The sequence below is a fragment of the Dreissena polymorpha genome, chromosome 10 (assembly GCF_020536995.1).
Source record: "Dreissena polymorpha isolate Duluth1 chromosome 10, UMN_Dpol_1.0, whole genome shotgun sequence".
NCBI lineage: Eukaryota > Metazoa > Mollusca > Bivalvia > Myida > Dreissenidae > Dreissena > Dreissena polymorpha.
Genome location: NC_068364.1, coordinates 78,581,521 through 78,601,106, shown reverse-complemented (window position 1 = coordinate 78,601,106; position 19,586 = coordinate 78,581,521). Strand labels below are relative to the sequence as shown.

The following is a 19,586-nucleotide window of genomic DNA, read 5'->3' as shown; positions in this document are numbered from 1 at the left end:
ATTGCTTTGCTCATGTCGGTCTGTCGGTCGGTCGGTCGGTCTGTCTGTCGGTCGGTCCGTCCACCAGGTGGTTGTCAGACGATAACTCAAGAACGCTTAGGCCTAGGATCATGAAACTTCATAGGTACATTGATCATGACTCACAGATGACCCCTATTGATTTTGAGGTCACTAGGTCAAAGGTCAAGGTCACTGTGACCTGAAATAGTAAAATGGTTTCCGGATGATAATTCAAGAACGCTTATGCCTAGGATCATGAAACTTCATAGGTAGATTAATCATGACTAGCAGATGACCCCTATTGATTTTCAGGTCACTAGGTCAAAGGTCAAGGTCACGGTGACCCGAAATAGTAAAATGGTTTCCGGATGATAATTCAAGAACCCTTATGCCTAGGATCATGAAACTTGATAGGTAGATTGATCATGACTAGCAGATTACCCCTATTGATTTTCAGATCACTAGGTCAAAGGTCAAGGTCACGGTGACCCGAAATAGTAAAATGGTTTCCGGATGATAACTCAAGAACGCTTATGCCTAGGATCATGAAACTTAATAGGTACATTGATCATGACTGGCAGATGACCCCTATTGATTTTCAGGTCACTAGGTCAAAGGTCAAGGTCACAGTGACCCGAAATAGTAAAATGGTTTCCTGATGATAACTCAGGAAAGCTTATGGCTAGGATCATGAAACTTCATAGGTACATTGATCATGACTCGCAGATGACCCCTATTTATTTTCAGGTCACTAGGTCAAAGGTCAAGGTCACAGTGATAAAAAACATATTTACAAAATGGCTGTCACTACAACTTAGAGCCCATATGGGGGGCATGCATGTTTTACAAACAGCCCTTGTTTGCATACTTGTTTACCAACATCACCCCAACCTATATTTCCCCCCCCCCCCCCCCCCGCCCCCCCAACCTCACCCCCCCCCCTCAATTTTTTTTTAAACATCATCTAATAAATTACCACACCCCACATTATACCCCCCTCTCACCCCCACCCCCCCCATAATGTTTTTTTTTTAACATCTAATAAATTACCACACCCCACATTATACCCCACCTCTCACTCCCCCCCTACACCCCATCCCCCCCAAAAAAAAATTTTATTTTTTATTTTTTTTAAACATCTTATAAATCACCACACCCCACATAATACCCCCCTCTTTTTTTTTAAACATCTAATAAAATACAACACCCCACATTATACCCCCCTCTCACCCCCTACCCCCCCACCCACCCCTCAATTTTTTTTTTTTTAAACATCTAATAAATTACCACAACCGCACAAAATGCCCCCCTCTTACCCCCCCCCCCCCCCCCAAAAAAAAAATTATTTTTTTTTAAATAAATTACCATACCCCACATTACCCCCCCCTCTCACCCCCCCCTTCCCTACTCCCCTACTCCCCTACCCCCCCCCCCCCCAAAAAAAAAAAAACAATTTTTTTTTTTTAAAACATCTAATTAATTACCACACCCCACAATATACCCCCCTCTCACTCCCCCATACCCCCCCCCCCCAAAAAAAAAAAACAATTTTTTTTTTTTAAACATCTAATTAATTACCACACCCCACATTATACTCCCCCCCTACCCCCCCCCACCCACCCCAAATTTTTTAATTTTTTTTAAACATCTAATTAATTACCACACCCCACATTAAACACCCCTCTCACCCCTCTACCCCCCCCCCCCCCAAAAAAAAATAAATATTTTTTTTAAACATCTAATAAATTACCACACCCCACATTATACCCCCCTCTCACCACCCTACCCCCCCCCCCCCCTACCCCCCCCCCCCAAAAATTTTTTATTTTTTTCCTTTTTTAACCAGGTTTTCCGATGGAAAAAACTGGTTATTAGATTGGCGAGTGCGGGCGGGCTGGCTGGCGGGCGGGCGGAACAAGCTTGTCCGGGCCATTACTTTGTCGTTCATTGTGAGATTTTAAAATCATTTGGCACATTTGTTCACCATCATGGGACGGTGTGTCTTACGAAAGAATCACGTCAATATCTCCAATGTCAAGGTCGCCACGACTAAAAATAGATTTATTTTAAAACAAACTTACAAAGGGGGTTAATTTTGTTTGTTCATTTCAAAAGTTCAGTTTGAGTTGTCTCCCTTTATCAGATTTTTTTTCACAATGAAAACCTGGTTTTGTGACAATTTTGTCCCTTGTTTATTTTTGAAAGATCGTCTAATAAATTATTGAATATGAACATTTTCCCCATGATGGCTTACGTTATACTGTCAAGCACTCGAATAGTCGAGCGCGCTGTCCTCTGACAGCTCTTGTTAGGTCACAAGGTCAAAGGTCAAGGTCACAGTGACTCGAAATAGTAAAATGGTTTCCGGATGATAACTCAAGAATGCTTACACCTAGAATCATGAAACTTCATAGGTACATTGATCATGACTGGCAGATGACTCCTATTGATTTTTAGGTCACTAGGTCAAAGGTCACAGTGACTCAAAAGAGTACAATGGTTTCCGGATGATATCTACATTAGGTCAAAGGTCAAGGTCACTGTGACAAAAAACGTATTCACACAATGGCTGCCACTACAACTGACAGCCCATATGGGGGGCATGCATGTTTTACAAACAGCCCTTGTTGTTTATGTTTTCCCCTTATGATATTTAATTTAAAAAAATACTGAATCAAATTAATAGCTACTCTTAAAGAGCTTATGATCAAATGGTGTATTTAAGAATCTATAGATTATTGCAAGTTTAATATGCATGTGGATGGATATTAACTAAAAATTGTCTTCATTGTAAGAAGACGTTAAAGCAGCACTTTATAATATAAAAATGCTGTCAAACATGCACTTAAAAACAATTTTAATTCTGTTACTTATAATCATATTTATAATGCTTAATGTTTCCCAATTTCATGGTTTATCGCGCTATTTTATCCAATTTCATGGTTTATCACGATAATTTTCCCAATCCAAATGGCAGAGGCTGTAACAAATAAAAGCAAAAAAAAATCACTTAACAGATTAAATGATTAGCAAGTAAATTCATCTAATGCTTTATTTACCATTAAACTGATCTGTGACCCAGTCATGGTGTTTTAATGCTTAAAATGATTGAAAACGTTAAAACTACTGACAACAGCCCAAAACTACTGAGAGATGCCTTCCATACTACTGAGAAGCGATTGGTAGGGTAAACAGGTCTGCATTCATGGATTTTGAGTATTAATGGGGCTTTCAACAATTTATATAAAGGCTGTAAAATACTGATCTAGTTGCTATAATATTGTGGGATTCTTTACAAAAACAGCTAAATCAAACAGCTGGATCACCATATCAGAAGTTATATAAAGTGTTCAAGTATACAAAGGATTACTTAAAGTATGGAAATTACGGAAAGTGTCGTCCCTGATTAGCCTGTGCGGACTGCACAGACTAATCTGGGACGACACTACGCACATGCATTAAGCCCAGTTTTCTCAGAACGCAGCTCATATGATTTGCGTCTTGTTAACAATAGGGATTGATTTCTTCCTTACGGAGAAGAACGGCCAGATATCACCTGTAGCGATCGAGGTGAACAGTCATGACTGCACCATAAACTGTCAGATCTTCGAGTTCATTGCGAGCTTGGCCCACCGATGTACAGTTCTCAACGGCCAGGTCATGAATCCGGTGTACCAGCTGTCCGAGCACAGATTTGGGGAATACTACACGAGAGAGAATACAAGGTAATGGTTTATTGTTGTTAGTTTATTATTACCCCTGTACCAAAAAATATGGTATTATACTCGAACTACCATGGGCTTCTGTTGGTCTCTCTGTCATTCTGTCTGAAGATACTAATATTTCAAATATGCAACATTCAAGCCTGTAAGAATTGTGCTTTATAATTTAAGGTTGTGCATTTTTATTATCTTATGTTAAAAATTACTGTATTTACTGGTTTGTTCCTTTTTAAACATAAAGATTAATACAGACATTCAAGTTAATGGGCTGGATCATAAATTAGTTATGCGGTCTGCCATTTGCACCCCTGTTTTTATCTGAATTTTGTATCAGAAAATTGTCCATTTCAAAAACCGAATATTTAATGTTAAATGCTTATTATTTAGTTTTAACAACATACAAGTTAAAAGATATGTACTTACATACAAGTTAAAAGATATGTACTAAGATTACTTGTTGTAAAACATCCAATTGTGTATTCAAATATATTTGAACATCCCAAAATAAGTATACAGTTGAAACTGACCTAACGGCCACCTGAATTTACCGGTCACCTGCAGACAACCGTCAGTCTGGAATCCCCCCGACGAAAAACACTCTATATAACACTTGAATTTAACGGCCACCTGATCATAACGGCCAACGGCCACTATATTCCACTCCGAAATTCATGTTTGACCTGAAATCAACTGTCACGCGTCAGTCGTCTCGAGTCGCGAAAATTAAAAACACAGCACATTATTTGTCCGTCTATTTTGCGTTTAAAGCGTCTGAAAGCGGTAATTGTCTATGATATTATAAAAGCGGCCCGCTGCGAGTAAACAAATTATAAGGTGTTGAGAAGGTTTCTTTTCCGGGGATAATTGTGGGGGTATCTTCAAAAGGAAATATATCAGAGTTTATGACTTGTTGAAAGTTATTATCGCTAAATTAAATGACCACTATTTCTTTGAATTAGAACGGTACAATTACACCGTACTATCGGTTTATGACACCGAATCCGCTTTTTAGACTTTTACGGACGTGACGTCAACGGAACGTGACAAGCTTTATTTACTGAATGAATGAGATGCATGAGAAAACAATTATACCAGCGTTGATAAAGTCATTGTTTAATTTAACAATATGAAATTAAATCAATCTAAAAGATATTATTCTCTATTATTCAATGTACATGCATAAGTTAATGCTGTTATTATGCTTTGTTAATGCAATGAGCATTTGTTTTACACTGTATGCAAACGACTGGGTGGGGTAACGACGTAGTAATACTACCAACTGACCAACCTTCTTAAAATTGTGATCCGAATTCAACGGTCACCTGTGGACAACGGTCACTTTGATCATTGACTGACCGCTGAATTCAGGTTTGACTGTAATTTAAAAAAAAATATGTTTGAAAGTTTGTATGAACTTTAAAGTTCTTTAACATCTAACATCAATTAACTTATAATATGTATGCCAGTTTTACGACGTTAAAATGTTAATATAATATAAAACAAAAGTATGGTTATGTCCTTGTTAATAATTGTACTGTTATATTATTGTAATTGCTTTACACTTTTCACGTTGTCATGTCACAAATAATAATAAAACAATTATTCAACAAACAACTCTGACCAAAAAAAAAAACGAGATTTGAAATCTGTTATAGTTTTCTGCTGGTTAATTGACAATTTAAGTTGAGCTGATTGTTTTTGTTTGTCATGTGTTGTCAACATAAACATTGCGCAAAAAATTAGTTTGAATGATGCTGAATTAAAAAATGGGTCCGGTCTATCTAAATTGTGAAATCCTAGAAATCAAGTTGTTTGCCCTGTCATCTTGAAATAGTGTAACAGATGATATCTGGGCCAAGTTTGAAAATGGTTCTCCTCTGTTGAAATAAAAAGGTGCTAGTGGGTGGGACAGGTCACCTTATATAGCTGGTACGAAACCTTGTCAACCCCTGGGTATCACTTTTGTAGGCCAATCACAATGAAACTTTCTCAGAACATTTGTTTCTAATGATAACAAGGCTGTATTAAAAAATGGAATGATAGTTGCCGTATTCAAAAATGGAATGATGGTTAAGCTGTTTTCAAAAATGTAATGATAGTTAAGCAGTATTCAAAAATGGAATGATAGTTAAGCAGTATTTAAAAAAGGAATGATAGTTAAGGCATATTAAAAAATGGAATGATAGCTAAGCCGTATAAAAAAATGGAATGATAGTTAAGCTGTATTAAAAAATGGTTAACTAGTGACAGGAGCCGCTGGGTGTTGGGTGGCAATCTTCCTTATGTGGCTATTAAAACAATACAAGCTCAGAACAGACAAAGTATTTTGGATCTCAGATGAGCCCCTTATGTTTGGTCCTCTTGGCGTCTCTTAAGTACTCTAGTTTGAAATACTTACTTTTGGCGTTTCTTAAATACTTTAGTTTGAAAAACGTAACCTTTGAAAAAATGATTATCCCATGTTGCTTTCTTTTGAAGAGTCTGTAGTGACAACTCGAATCAGTACGAGCGAAGAGATCTTGACATGCCAAAGTTTGACGAATTGCTTGGTCGATGCGTTAGGCCGTGGGTGCGAACCATGCTCACGCGTTCCCAGGACTACGTGCTTCGAAATAAGATGATCCTTGTGATTGGAGCTGGTGGCTATAGCAAGAAGTTTATCTGGCCTGCCTCATTGGAGATGGGAGTGAAGGTAAGCCAGAGGGCAGGAGGTCTATAGCAAGAAGTTTGTCTGGCCTGCTGCATTGGAGATGGGAGTGAAGGTAAGCCAGAGGGCAGGAGGCTATAGCAAGAAGTTAATCTGGCCTGCTGCATTGGAGATGGGAGTGAAGGTAAGCCAGAGGGCAGGAGGCTATAGCAAGAAGTTAATCTGGCTGTTGCATTGGAGATGGGAGTGAAGGTAAGCCAGAGGGCAGGAGGCTATAGCAAGAAGTTAATCTGGCTGTTGCATTGGAGATGGGAGTGAAGGTAAGCCAGAGGGCAGGAGGCTATAGCAAGAAGTTTGTCTGGCCTGCTGCATTGAAGATGGGAGTCAAGGTAAGTGTGATGTATTCAAGCTAGATTGTACAAATTCTTTAGGGTTATTTAAAAGTTATGTAGTCGGATTTCTGGATAGATCCAGTACCTGGTGTCTTAGGGAGAAAACTAAAGAAATTTAACCCCTAATGTTTTTGTTGCTAGACATACACCATATCTACTGCTTCATGGTGACTTTTTATTTCAGATAGTCCTTGTGGAATCCAACCCCGAGCACTTTGCTCGAGACCAGGTACACCGTTTCATCTGCATCGACATAGAGGACCACAAACAAGACCGCCTGCATGCAAGCATAATCGTTGAGATACTCCGAGACGAGAACATCAGCGTTGAGGGTTGTCTGACCTTCTGGGAGGATTGTGGACCCTTGGCCGCCCTCGTGTCTGAACTGCTGCAGCTTAAAGGCATGTTTGACAAATTAAAACTTTCTGTAAAACAATTATTTTTTGTCGATTTAGTTGTTGTAAAAAAAAAAAGTAAAACGTAAGACCATATAATAGATCTGCTAGTTTTATTTACAAGTGCTGGAAAAAGCTTTCTTAGGTAAAGTTTTATGAAAATGTATTTTTTATAGCAGTAAAATGAAGTTTTAGATTTTTTGAAAACAGTGTATGCAATATTGCATGAATGTAATACCATATTATCTAAGTTATTTGCATGTTACATTCTAACCTGTTTTATCTGCTCACACTTTAGACAGTGGCTTTAAATTAATACATTGTGTACTTGATAAACATTTGACATACTGTATACGATTAAGCTGTCTATCAGGGGTGTAAAATTACGGTCGCCCGCTCGCATTGGCGACTAACTTTAAGCCTCAGGTGAATTCAATTCTGAAACACTCGCCCGATTGTGTGACCGAATTTTCATCAATATAAAATTCCTTTCTATAAATAAATCCTGTTAAATCCCAGTTTTGGCACCTTCTCTGTGTCTTCACTCATAGAGCAACAAGCACAATGCCTGAATGCTCAACACCCTGGAGTTAAAACAGTATCACATCATTAGCTTAATAGCACGTGCTTCCCATGGAAACGTCTTTTCACTGTGGCATTAGTAATCAAGTAATGTCCTTTTTCCTTACACACGAAATACATGCATTGTTTGAACTTTCACATCAGCTGATTTCACTACATCATGTGTCTTGTGTGTAGAAAAAATTGGATTCGCTTTTGGGACTTAACATTGTTACCTGTTCGTATAACCCTTAATTGCCATTCAAAATTCATTTAACTAAATTAGTTTGATAATTTAACGTAGATGTAATTCATTTAAAGGGGTAAGCCAATAGTGTTGTTTTAACAAATTATATTAAACAAATGATGTGCTATACATGAACATCGCAAGCTATATCGCGATCATGATCCATGGATCTGCAGTGTAGTTAAATTAACAACTGATTGCTTAAAACATAGAATCATTATCATTTTACTGTAAAAAATTTGGGGCAACCACAAAATAAGTATGGGCGACCTAATTTTGTACTCTGGTGGCCCTGTTTATTGTCAGATCTGCGGGGTCTTCCCACAGTGAGGACCCTTTTCCAACAGTGATATGCTTTTTATTTAAGCAAAACATATCATTTGTATCCTACACTTGCCCTTGTGATTCATCAGCTGTTTGTTGTATGCTAAACTTGCCCTTGTGATTCATCAGCTGTTTGTTGTATGCTACACTTGCCCTTGTGATTCATCAGCTGTTTGTTGTATGCTACACTTGCCCTTGTGATTCATCAGCTGTTTGTGTCATGTATGCTAAACTTGCCCTTGTGATTCATCAGCTGTTTGTGTCATGTATGCTACACTTGCCCTTGTGATTCATCAGCTGTTTGTGTCATGTATGCTACACTTGCCCTTGTGATTCATCAGCTGTTTGTGTATGCTACACTTGCCCTTGTGATTCATCAGCTGTTTGTGTATGCTACACTTGCCCTTGTGATTCATCAGCTGTTTGTGTCATGAAATAAAAGTTAAACAGTAAGGAGGATGAAACGAAAATGAAAAGCAAGGTTGTAATTATTTACCCATCTCCCATTTAATCCATTGTGTTAAGCCTTTACTACTAATAGCATGTGTAGTCCCTTAGAAAATTAAATTTAATTAAATACCTTTATTACTCAATTCAAGTTTTAAAGGCTTTATTTCCAACCCTTAGATACTGATCAGCAGCAAACAGCATAAAACCTGAACAGACTGCCAGTAACTCGCAGTCTGTTCTGGTTTAATGCTTTTTGCACATAGCCATTTTCACTTTGCTTCTAAGTGGGAATTTTTAGTCCCCTACCAGTTTCACCGGAGGGGACTTATGGTTTTCGCTCTGTGAGTCTGTCACACTGGATCCTGCGATAACTTTAAAAGTTCTTAATATTTTTTCATGAAACTTGGAACATGGATAGATGGCAATATGGACATTATGCACGTCATTTCATTTTGTACCTACATCTAAAATTCTGGTTGCTATGGCAACAAATACACTAGAAATACTGCTGAAAATGGTGGTTTTCTGGATCCTGCGATAACTTTTAAAGTTCTTAATATTTTTTCACGAAACTTGGAACATGTATAGATGGCAATATGGACATTATGCACGTCATTTCATTTTGTTCCTATGTAAAAAATTATGGTTGCTATGGCAGCAAATATATATTTTTTTAAATCTGAAAAAGTTGGAATTTCTGACAATGGTGGAGCCGGTAGGGGAATTATATTGCTTGACAATAGTCTTGTTTTTTTTATTTGCTTCTAAGTAAAGTGGGAAAGGGTTAATAGTCAACATTCACATGCGATTGCAGGCAACACATACAAGGCTGCCTCCATAGCAAAAACGAAGAGTAGAACCCAGGCCCACTTGAGAGGCCGAAATGCAGACATTCCACACTGGCCCGTGACTAACATGTTCGCCAGTAGGTCAGCACGTATAACATGTGAGGCAGACATTGAAAAGGCTATTCAATGGTTAGTACATGTACCACTGAATATTTAAGGTACATCACTTTGTTTATTGTGTTCTATTTCCGATCATTAGATAAGTGGTAGCCCTTGCTCAGTTCATATAAAGCACTTGTCAATTAGTCTCAGGGGTGTGCAATTTCTGCAGATCCCCTTATTTCAGTCGATGTGACTCCTAGGGGTTATATTTGAGATTGTGTAAATTGGATATGAAGGGATACGACTGAAACCACGGAAGATTTTATAACCTTTATGAATGTCAAATTGGCAGCAATATCTGCATATTGCACTTGTACCATTATTGTAATGAGGGATGTTATTTGCTGTCATTTCCCAATCTATCAAAACCGATGTTTGAAAATTTGTGGGTTATTTGATTACTGATTTGTTTGCAAATGGCTTCATACTGAAACAAAATTCAGATTATCAAGAAAACACACATCTCTCACCAAATCTATGTGATAGACAAACTTTAAACAAATTTGAATGGGAATTGCTGATATCAATCACGGATATAAGTCCAAAACCAAAACTCGTTGCTAAATGGTTTTCAAAAGGTTAAGGCACATCAAAATTCCTGTTAATGTCTTCTGTGTTATCAAAGTGAAACACAGACATGAAATGCTGATTAACAAATCCTGAACTGAAGATTATGTTTGTTCGTCTTGAAAAGCCATTTGTCATCCAGATAAACTATCTTATCACCCCAAAACTGTTGACATAATTCTTCTCCCTCCCTTGCCACTGCTTTTCAATCAAAGCCATGTAGACCCAAATATTACTTCTCACTTTCAGTGTGAGTTTTCCGGCCATTCTCAAGCTGGAGTACGCCTCCAGTGCGGTCGGAGTTAATATGGTGAAGTGCGAAGAAGACATACAAAATCAGCACGCATACCTGATCAACACGCTGCGAACCAACGATGACTACCACGGAATCGGTCTGGGATTTAGCAACTCGATGATCCTCATGGACTACCTGCAGGGGTCAGAACACGACATTGACGTCGTTATCTTCGAGAGAAAGCTTATCGCCGCCTTTGTCACTGACAATGGCCTCACCAACTGGCCGTCTTACACAGGTACATTTTTTGCTGTTTGCTGTGTCTTGTTTGCATTGGTTTGTGTTTTATTGTTTGAAGTTAAATGTCAAGTAGTCATTTTAAAAGCTTGTTGCTGTATCTTTCATCACCAACAATCGCCCCAAATGTCTTGACGTCTTGTACAGGAATGGTAAGTGATATATTGAAAGAGGGAAGACATTGACAAAACCTACAGAAGTTGTTGTTGCTATATTGTGTGTAACAGACAGCAGGCATTTGTCTTTGGTCAAAGTTTATGTAGAAAACACTTCTCCCTTGACTTGGGTTAAGGAGGAGTCAGAAGAAATCAATAAGAATTAAGTAATGTGTTTTTATTTAATGATATATATAGTGTAAGAAGTTGCATTATTCTTTTACCATTTGACAGCTTTAAGAACAAAATGTAGATGATGAATTCAGCCAAATCCATTATCGTACTTGTGATATGAATGTAAAATCAATTAAAATTTCAATCAATTTTCAACTCAATAATTTTAATAAGTTAATATTAAAGTTGATAATTTATTTAATGGTAAGTTTATTAAATTATCAATCAAAGAGGAAACCAAAAAAAACAACAACTCATAGCACTTATGGCATTAAAGTTTGCATTACATTCTATATTATATTTTCATCCTCACACGATACATGAAACAGGAAATTTTTTTGAGGGGGGATTTATATTTTTATGCCTCCGGATCGAAAGATCAGGGGTATATTGTTTTTGGCCTGTCTGTCTGTCTGTCTGTTTGTCATTGTGTCAGTCATTGTATGTGTGTGTCACAGAACTTTAACCTTGGTTAAAGTTTTATAACTTTTGCAATATTGAAGATAGCAACTTCATATTTGGCATGCATGTGTATCTCAAGGAGCTGCACATTTTGAGTGGTGAAAAGTCAAGGTCATCCTTCAAGGTCAAAGGTCAAATTGATGGCTTTAAAGCACCGCAATAGGGGGCATTGTGTTTCTGACAAACAAATCTCTTGTTGTTTTATGACTTTTATATGTATTTAAAGCTTTTTTCATAACAAAATATTACCTAGCAAATAATTATGTATTTCCAATTGAAATAACAGTAGAACCTATAAAAATGCAGAAGTGTTTGATAATCTTATAACAGTGTTACCAAATGACAGCATGTGACGTCAATAGTGGAATGCCTCTCAAATCTGCAAACTGTTATATACTCCTATCAATGATGTTGGTCTTACATATAAGGTCTTTGATAACTGACAAATTTCTCACCAGATTGTTTGTGCAGGTTCATTATAGCTCTAAATCGTAACGTTTTATTAAAAAAAAATCCTGCTTTGTCAAATGCTGTTTCCCCAAATCAAATGTCAACAGGAATAAATATTATCATGGGGCCCACAAGCAAATGACCCCCACAATCTGTGATGGCCCTCTTAGGAAAGTCCTCTGTTCAAGACTACAAATATTGGCTAATAAATGGTGGGAAACCATGACCAAAAAGTTAGTTTCTAACCTGTCTGCATAATTTAAGTTAATGCCATAACAGTATTTGACCGATATGAGTCCATCTGTGTCATCCCACATTAGCCTGAGCATTCTTTCAAGCTATTCAGTGATTCTACTTTACGCTTTTATTGTAGTTTTTATTTTGAGAGAGTCTTTTTGATGAATATCCAGTTTAAGCCGCCTGCATATGTTTATCTGGGACGACACTTTACGCACATGCATTAAGCCCTGTTTTCCCAGAGTGAGGCTCATATATATTATATATTATATATTTTTATGTCCCCCACCACTAGAGTGGGGGACATATTGTTTTTGCCCTGTCTGTTGGTTGGTCTGTTGGTTTGCGCCAACTTTATCATTTTGCAATAACTTTTGCTATATTGAATATAGCAACTTGATATTTGGCTTGCATGTGTATCTCATGGAGCTGCACATTTTGAATGGTGAAAGGTCAAGCTCAAGGTCATCCTTCAAGGTCAAAGGTCAAATATATAGCTTCAAAGCGGCACAAAAGGGGACATAGTGTTTCTGACAAACACATATCTTGTTATGTTTCCTCTACAGAGACATCCTCCTTGATGCCATCATCGTTGCCTGTTGACAAACAGGCCCAGTTGGTCACTGCCGCCTACCAGTGCTGTACGGAGATAGGTGAGGCTTGATAACAACTTATAATGTATGTTCTGTAAATGTTACTTGCTAGAGTTAGTTATTAATTTAATTTTTAATAATAAAATATATATATAACAAACTCGGTCAGTAGATTTGAGAGATCAAGAATTTATTTAGGATGATCTAAGAGACTACTGTCCATAGATTAAAAAAATCTTACAGGCCTTGTTAATTATGTGGATTTAGACACATTTGAACATGGCTTAGTTGCCGGCATCTTTAATTCTATTTGCTTGACTGGCAGCTGTTTTGTGAAGTGCACTACTTTCACTTGTTGACACATCTCCATTTAATTGTATACTGCTAAGCTAAATCATGGGGATTACTGTGTAACATTTTATAGTTTAATTTGGCCGACTAGCTGCAATCTTGATAAAAATTATCTGTCAGCATTTGTTTTTCATATATGAATGCATTTCAAGATTTTAAAATTTCTTGTGACAAATGTTGAATGATATGTGACAACAGAACTCTATTGCTATCTTTTAGGTCAGGGAAATGCTTAAACATTGTTTTAAAAGTTGTGCATGTGTGAATGAATCACCATGTTTCAAAGCTGTAGTTTCCATGACAGTGAATGACTCACTGACACTTAGTTGCCAACACTATGACAAGATATTTTGGTTGTAAGAGTCGTAGTTTCCGTGACTGTGAATGACTCACTGACACTGAGTTGCCAACACTATGACAAGATATCTTGGCTGTAAGAGCCGTAGTTTCCATGACTGTGAATGACTCGCTGACACTGAGTTGCTAACACTATGACGAGATATCTTGGTTGTAAGAGCTGTAGTTTCCATGAATGCAAATGACTCACTGACACTGAGTTGCCAACACTATGACGAGATATCTTGGTTGTAAGAGCCGTAGTTTCCATGACTGTGAATGACTCACTGAAACTGAGTTGCCAACACTATGACAAGATATCTTGGTTGTAAGAGCCATAGTTTCCATGACTGCAAATGACTCACTGACACTGTGTTGCCAACACTATGACAAGATATCTTGGTTGAAAGAGCCATAGTTTCCATGACTGCAAATGAATCACTGACACTGTGTTGCCAACACTATGACGAGATATCTTGGTTGTAAGAGCCATAGTTTCCATGACTGTTAATGACTTACTGACACTGAGTTGCCAACACTATGACGAGATATCCAGGCTGTAAGAGCCATAGTTTCCATGACTGTGAATGACTCACTGACACTGAGTTGCCAACACTATGACGAGATATCTTGGCTGTAAGAGCCATAGTTTCCATGACTGTGAATGACTCACTGACACTGAGTTGCTAACACTATGACGAGATATCTTGGTTGTAAGAGCTGTAGTTTCCATGAATGCAAATGACTCACTGACACTGAGTTGCCAACACTATGACGAGATATCTTGGTTGTAAGAGCCGTAGTTTCCATGACTGTGAATGACTCACTGAAACCGAGTTGCCAACACTATGACAAGATATCTTGGTTGTAAGAGCCATAGTTTCCATGACTGCAAATGACTCACGGACACTGTGTTGCCAACACTATGACAAGATATTTTGGTTGAAAGAGCCATAGTTTCCATGACTGCAAATGACTCACTGACACTGTGTTGCCAACACTATGACGAGATATTGGTTGTAAGAGCCATAGTTTCCATGACTGTGAATGACTTACTGACACTGAGTTGCCAACACTATGACGAGATATCTTGGTTGTAAGAGCCGTAGTTTCCATGACTGCAAATGACTAACTGACACTGAGTTGCCAACACTATGACGAGATATCTTGGTTGTAAGAGTCGTAGTTTCCATGAATGCAAATGACTCACTGACACTGTGTTGCCAACACTATGACGAGATATCTTGGTTGTAAGAGCCGTAGTTTCCATGACTGCAAATGACTAACTGACACTGAGTTGCCAACACTATGACGAGATATCTTGGTTGTAAGAGTCGTAGTTTCCATGACTGCAAATGACTAACTGACACTGAGTTGCCAACACTATGACGAGATATCTTGGTTGTAAGAGCCGTAGTTTCCATGACTACTAATGACTCACTGACACTGAGTTTCCAACACTATGACGAGATATCTTGGTTGTAAGAGCCGTAGTTTCCATGACTGCAAATCACTAACTGACACTGAGTTGCCAACACTATGACGAGATATCTTGGTTGTAAGAGCCGTAGTTTCCATGACTGCAAATGACTCACTGACACTGAGTTGCCAACACTATGACAAGATATCTTGGTTGTAAGAGCCATAGTTTCCATGACTGTGAATGACTCACTGACACTGTGTTGCCAACACTATGACAAGATATTTGGTTGTAAGAGCCGTAGTTTCCATGACTGCAAATGACTCACTGACACAGTGTTGCCAACACTATGAAGAGATATCTTGGTTGTAAGAGCCGTAGTTTCCATGACTGTGAATGACTCACTGACACTGAGTTGCCAACACTATGACGAGATATCTTGGTTGTAAGAGCCATAGTTTCCATGACTGCAAATCACTAACTGACACTGAGTTGCCAACACTATGACAAGATATCTTGGTTGTAAGAGCCGTAGTTTCCATGACTGCAAATGACTCACTGACACTGAGTTGCCAACACTATGACAAGATATCTTGGTTGCAAAAGCACTGTGCTTCAAATCAGGATTGGGGGTTTGATTACAGGCCCATCAACATAACTAGTGTGGGTATAGGCCATGGAATTGTTTTTATGGCCATTCTTTTTCCTTCTATTCAAGTCGAGCTGGCGTAAGTTATTGGCTTTAGAATGTGCAATTGGTACTTTTAAACAAGCTTACACAGGAAGTTTGAATAGGTTAACTAACCCTGGTGATATAAATGAAATTCTGTTAAAAATTTGAAAATCTTTAACAAAACAAAACTGATATTTTTTCTATCAATCTGCATTTATATAAAAATGTGTGTTAACCCCTTTACACTGTATTACACATCTCCTTCTCAAGGTCTGTCAAACGGCGTGTTCAACGTTGAGATGAAGATGACACAGACAGGACCAAAGCTGATAGAAATAAATGCACGCATGGGCGGCTTTTACATCCGCGACTGGGTCAAGAGGCTTTACGGCATTGATATGATGAAGTGCGCGCTGATGTGTTCGTGCGGTATCCGACCTTACGTACCTACCATCCCGCCGACAGAGTTCATAATGGGCGTGATGCTGATCCCTTCGGAGCACAAGCATGTGATGCTTGACAACGTGACCCGGATGGTCCTAGACGATATGCAGTCTCGAGGCGAAGTCATCCTCACCATGCTTGAGAGCGAAGAAGAGCTGAAGCACCCGTATGACAAAACCGAATACGAGGAGCCGTACGCAAATGTTGCTGTCAGAGCTCATACTGTTGAGGAGGCTCGACGCAAATTGCTTGCCGTGTGCAAGAAACTTAGCATTGAGACCAGCGACTATAAGGTCTCGGAGTTTATCAAGTTTTTTTAGTTTCTTTGACTGTTGAATATTGTTTGAAACCAAAAATCATAAGGTCTGTGAGTTTTTCTGAAGACATTTTGATATTTGTTTGATTCAGTTGAGCCTTACTAAGGTCGAAGAATTTTGAAAGTTCTTTGTGTTTGTGGATTTAGAGAATAAAATTCATTTGTGTTGAGTTGGCTAGCTGAAAGCTTGATTTTGCCACCATCTTAATGGTCTAGTGAATGTGTGTGTGCGCGGGTGATGGGTACAAGCTAGTCTGTACTGTAACTCTGTCGTCATTGTGCAATTCAAAAATAACATACCTCAAATGACCACTGTATGGAGAAGGCATGCTCCCTGTAACATCCGCCTGCCTATCTGCGAAGGTCCCACTTAGTGGCGATATGTTGAATTTGGTCATGAAACAGCTTGTCGGGACTGTAATTTTGTTATTCATCTTTTAATTAAAAAAAAAAAATCCACAGTAAGAAGACAATGTGTTTCATGTTAATTTGTTTTACTTCCTCAACAGTCAAGGTCAAACTAGAAGATCAAATTTTTAATTTGGCCATTAATTAACTCTTTAGCACTTAGATACATATTTTGACGCATTTGTTGTCCCTCCTAAAGTTTTTTGAATTCAAGACATTTCTTACTAGATTCAAGTTTCAAAGGCTTCATTTCCAGCCCTTAGATACTGATGAGCAGCAAACAGCATAAAACCTGAACAGACTGCGAGTTACTCACAGGCTGTTCTGGTTTTTTGCTGTTTGCACATTTTCACTTTGCTTCTAAGTTGGAAAGGGTTAACCAGCCAAATACTCTAAGTTTTTAGTTGAAGCTCCTTTAAGCAAGGAATGGCTTAGGAGCAATATGTATATTCTATTGATTAATTTTCTGTTGTTTGTGCCATTAGATTGTATTAATGTTGTGCTCTTATTTATTTATTTTAAAAATCAAAACCCAATTTAAAAATAATATATGCTTGTAGTTATGTAGACATTATGCATAACAGTAACTTGTTCATTTTATACTTTCTATATACATGTATACATGTTGTTTAATTGTGTAATCATGCATGTAACATTTATGTAAGAGTTCGACGTTTTTTTGAGTCCCTTTCTTGTTGATTTGCTCGCAATTTTAGGCTACAGATCCATGCAGCTGATTTAAGAGGGTTCAACTTGTTTTTATTTGATACTGTGTGTGTATTTAGCTCACCTGATCACAAAGTACGCAAAGTTACATGTAGCTACGGTGATCACCATATACCCAGGGTTGTGCACTGTGTGTCATCAAATTTCATCATGTTACCACTTTTGTGGCCACATTGGTTCCCTAATACACCATTATTCTAACCTACACTTTCATACTGGTTCCCTGATACACCATTATTCCAACCTACACTTTCAACAATGATATCTTATACACTGGTTCCCTGATACACCATTAATATGATATTATCCCCCGCCAGAGGCGGAGGGATATTTCTTTGGCGTTGTCCGTCCGTTCGGCTGTCCGTCCGGCACTTTTGTGTCCGGATCCATATCTTGGAAGTGCTTTGGCGGATTTCATTGAAACTTCGTATGAGTATATATATATGCATAAGAGGATGATGCACGCCAAATGGCATTGTACACCATCTGTTAAAAACAGAGTTATGGCCCTTTATATCTTGAAAAAATGCTTTTTACTATAGGCGCTTTTGTGTCCGGAGCCATATCTTGGAAGTGCTTTGGCGGATTTCATTGAAACTTGGTATGAGTATAAATATGCATAAGAGGATGATGCACGCCAAATGGCATTGTACATTATCTGTTAAAAACAGAGTTATGGTCCTTTGTATCTTGAAAAAATGCTTTTTACTATAGGCACTTTTGTGTCCGGAGCCATATCTTGAAAGTGCTTTGGCGGATTTCATTGAAACTTGGTATGAGTATATATATTCCCCGCCAGAGGGGGAGGGATATTGGCAGAGGGATATTGTTTTGGCATTGTCCGGCTGTCCGTCCGTCACTTTTGTGTCCGGAGCCATATCTTGGAAGTGCTTTGGCGTATTTCATTGAAACTTCGTATGAGTATATATATGTATAAGAGGATGATTCACGCCAAATGGCATTGTACACCATCTATTAAAACCAGAGTTATGGCCCTTTGTATCTTGAAAAAATCTGTCAGTTTGTTCATCCGTCCCATTTGCACCCATCCTCAAACAAAGCATATGTTGCGGGGGATATCAATTCTACGAATTTGCTTGTTCCAATCTACACTCTCAACAATGATATCTTATATACTGGTTCCTTAATACACCATCATTCCAACCTACACTTTCATACTGGTTCCCTGATACACTAATATTCCAACCTACACTTTCAACAATGATATCTTATATACTGGTTCCCTGATACACCATTATTCCAACCTACACTTTCATATTGGTTCCCTGATACACCATTATTCCAACCTACACTTTCAACAATGATATCTTATATACTGGTTTCCTGATACATCATTATTCCAACCTACACTTTTATACTGGTTCCCTGATATACCATTATTCCAACCTACACTTTCATATTGGTTCCCTGATACACCATTATTCCAACCTACACTTTCAACAATGATATCTTATATACTGGTTTCCTGATACATCATTATTCCAACCTACACTTTTATACTGGTTCCCTGATATACCATTATTCCAACCTACACTTTCAACAATTATATCTTATCTACTGGTTCCCTGATACATCATTATTCCAAACTACACTTTCATACTGGTTCCCTGATACACCATTATTCCAACCTACACTTTCAACAATGATATCCTTTCCTCCCTGGGTAGCTCCATGTTTTCAATTTCTGGCCTTTTACTCACAAATATGTAATCTCAGTTTCATTTGCAATGTATCACTTTTATATTTGTTGTTAAAATAAGATTTAAATTTAACTTTTATATGTATTGATCTAATTGATGTTGTGAAATTCCCACACTTAACTTGCTGTTGTTCAATGTCCACACTTGTAAAAGAGAGACTCTTTTTTTATTTTGCAGTTAAGTATTCAGGGCCTCTTGTAGAGCTAATAAGTACCAATTATCAAACTATTTTATGATTGGTATAAGTGTTTTTGGTCATGAAAATTGATTTATTTCTCCGTTAGTTAGAGCAAAGGATAAAATGAAATAGATCTGGTGGACATTTTTGCGTTT

The 19,586-nt window shown here is 38.0% G+C and overlaps 1 protein-coding gene across 6 annotated transcripts in view; it reads left to right on the top strand.

Moving 5' to 3' along the window:
• LOC127847009 (carnosine synthase 1-like) overlaps positions 1-17,774 on the top strand; it is a 48,385-nt gene extending 30,611 nt beyond the window's left edge. For 4 of the 6 annotated variants that reach the window (XM_052378492.1, XM_052378498.1, XM_052378497.1 and 1 more), the window contains exons 11-18: positions 3,515-3,725; positions 6,201-6,361; positions 6,706-6,758; positions 6,946-7,162; positions 9,553-9,715; positions 10,505-10,788; positions 12,832-12,918; positions 15,909-17,774. In XM_052378492.1, coding sequence (XP_052234452.1) covers positions 3,515-3,725; positions 6,201-6,361; positions 6,706-6,758; positions 6,946-7,162; positions 9,553-9,715; positions 10,505-10,788; positions 12,832-12,918; positions 15,909-16,402 — 1,670 coding nt within the window. In that variant the 3' untranslated portion in view covers positions 16,403-17,774. Of the gene's footprint in view, positions 1-3,514; positions 3,726-6,200; positions 6,415-6,500; positions 6,554-6,705; positions 6,759-6,945; positions 7,163-9,552; positions 9,716-10,504; positions 10,789-12,831; positions 12,919-15,908 lie in introns of all 6 variants that reach the window. The other 2 variants (XM_052378495.1, XM_052378493.1) reach the window with 2 other exon arrangements.
• The last annotated feature ends 1,812 nt before the right edge of the window (positions 17,775-19,586 follow it).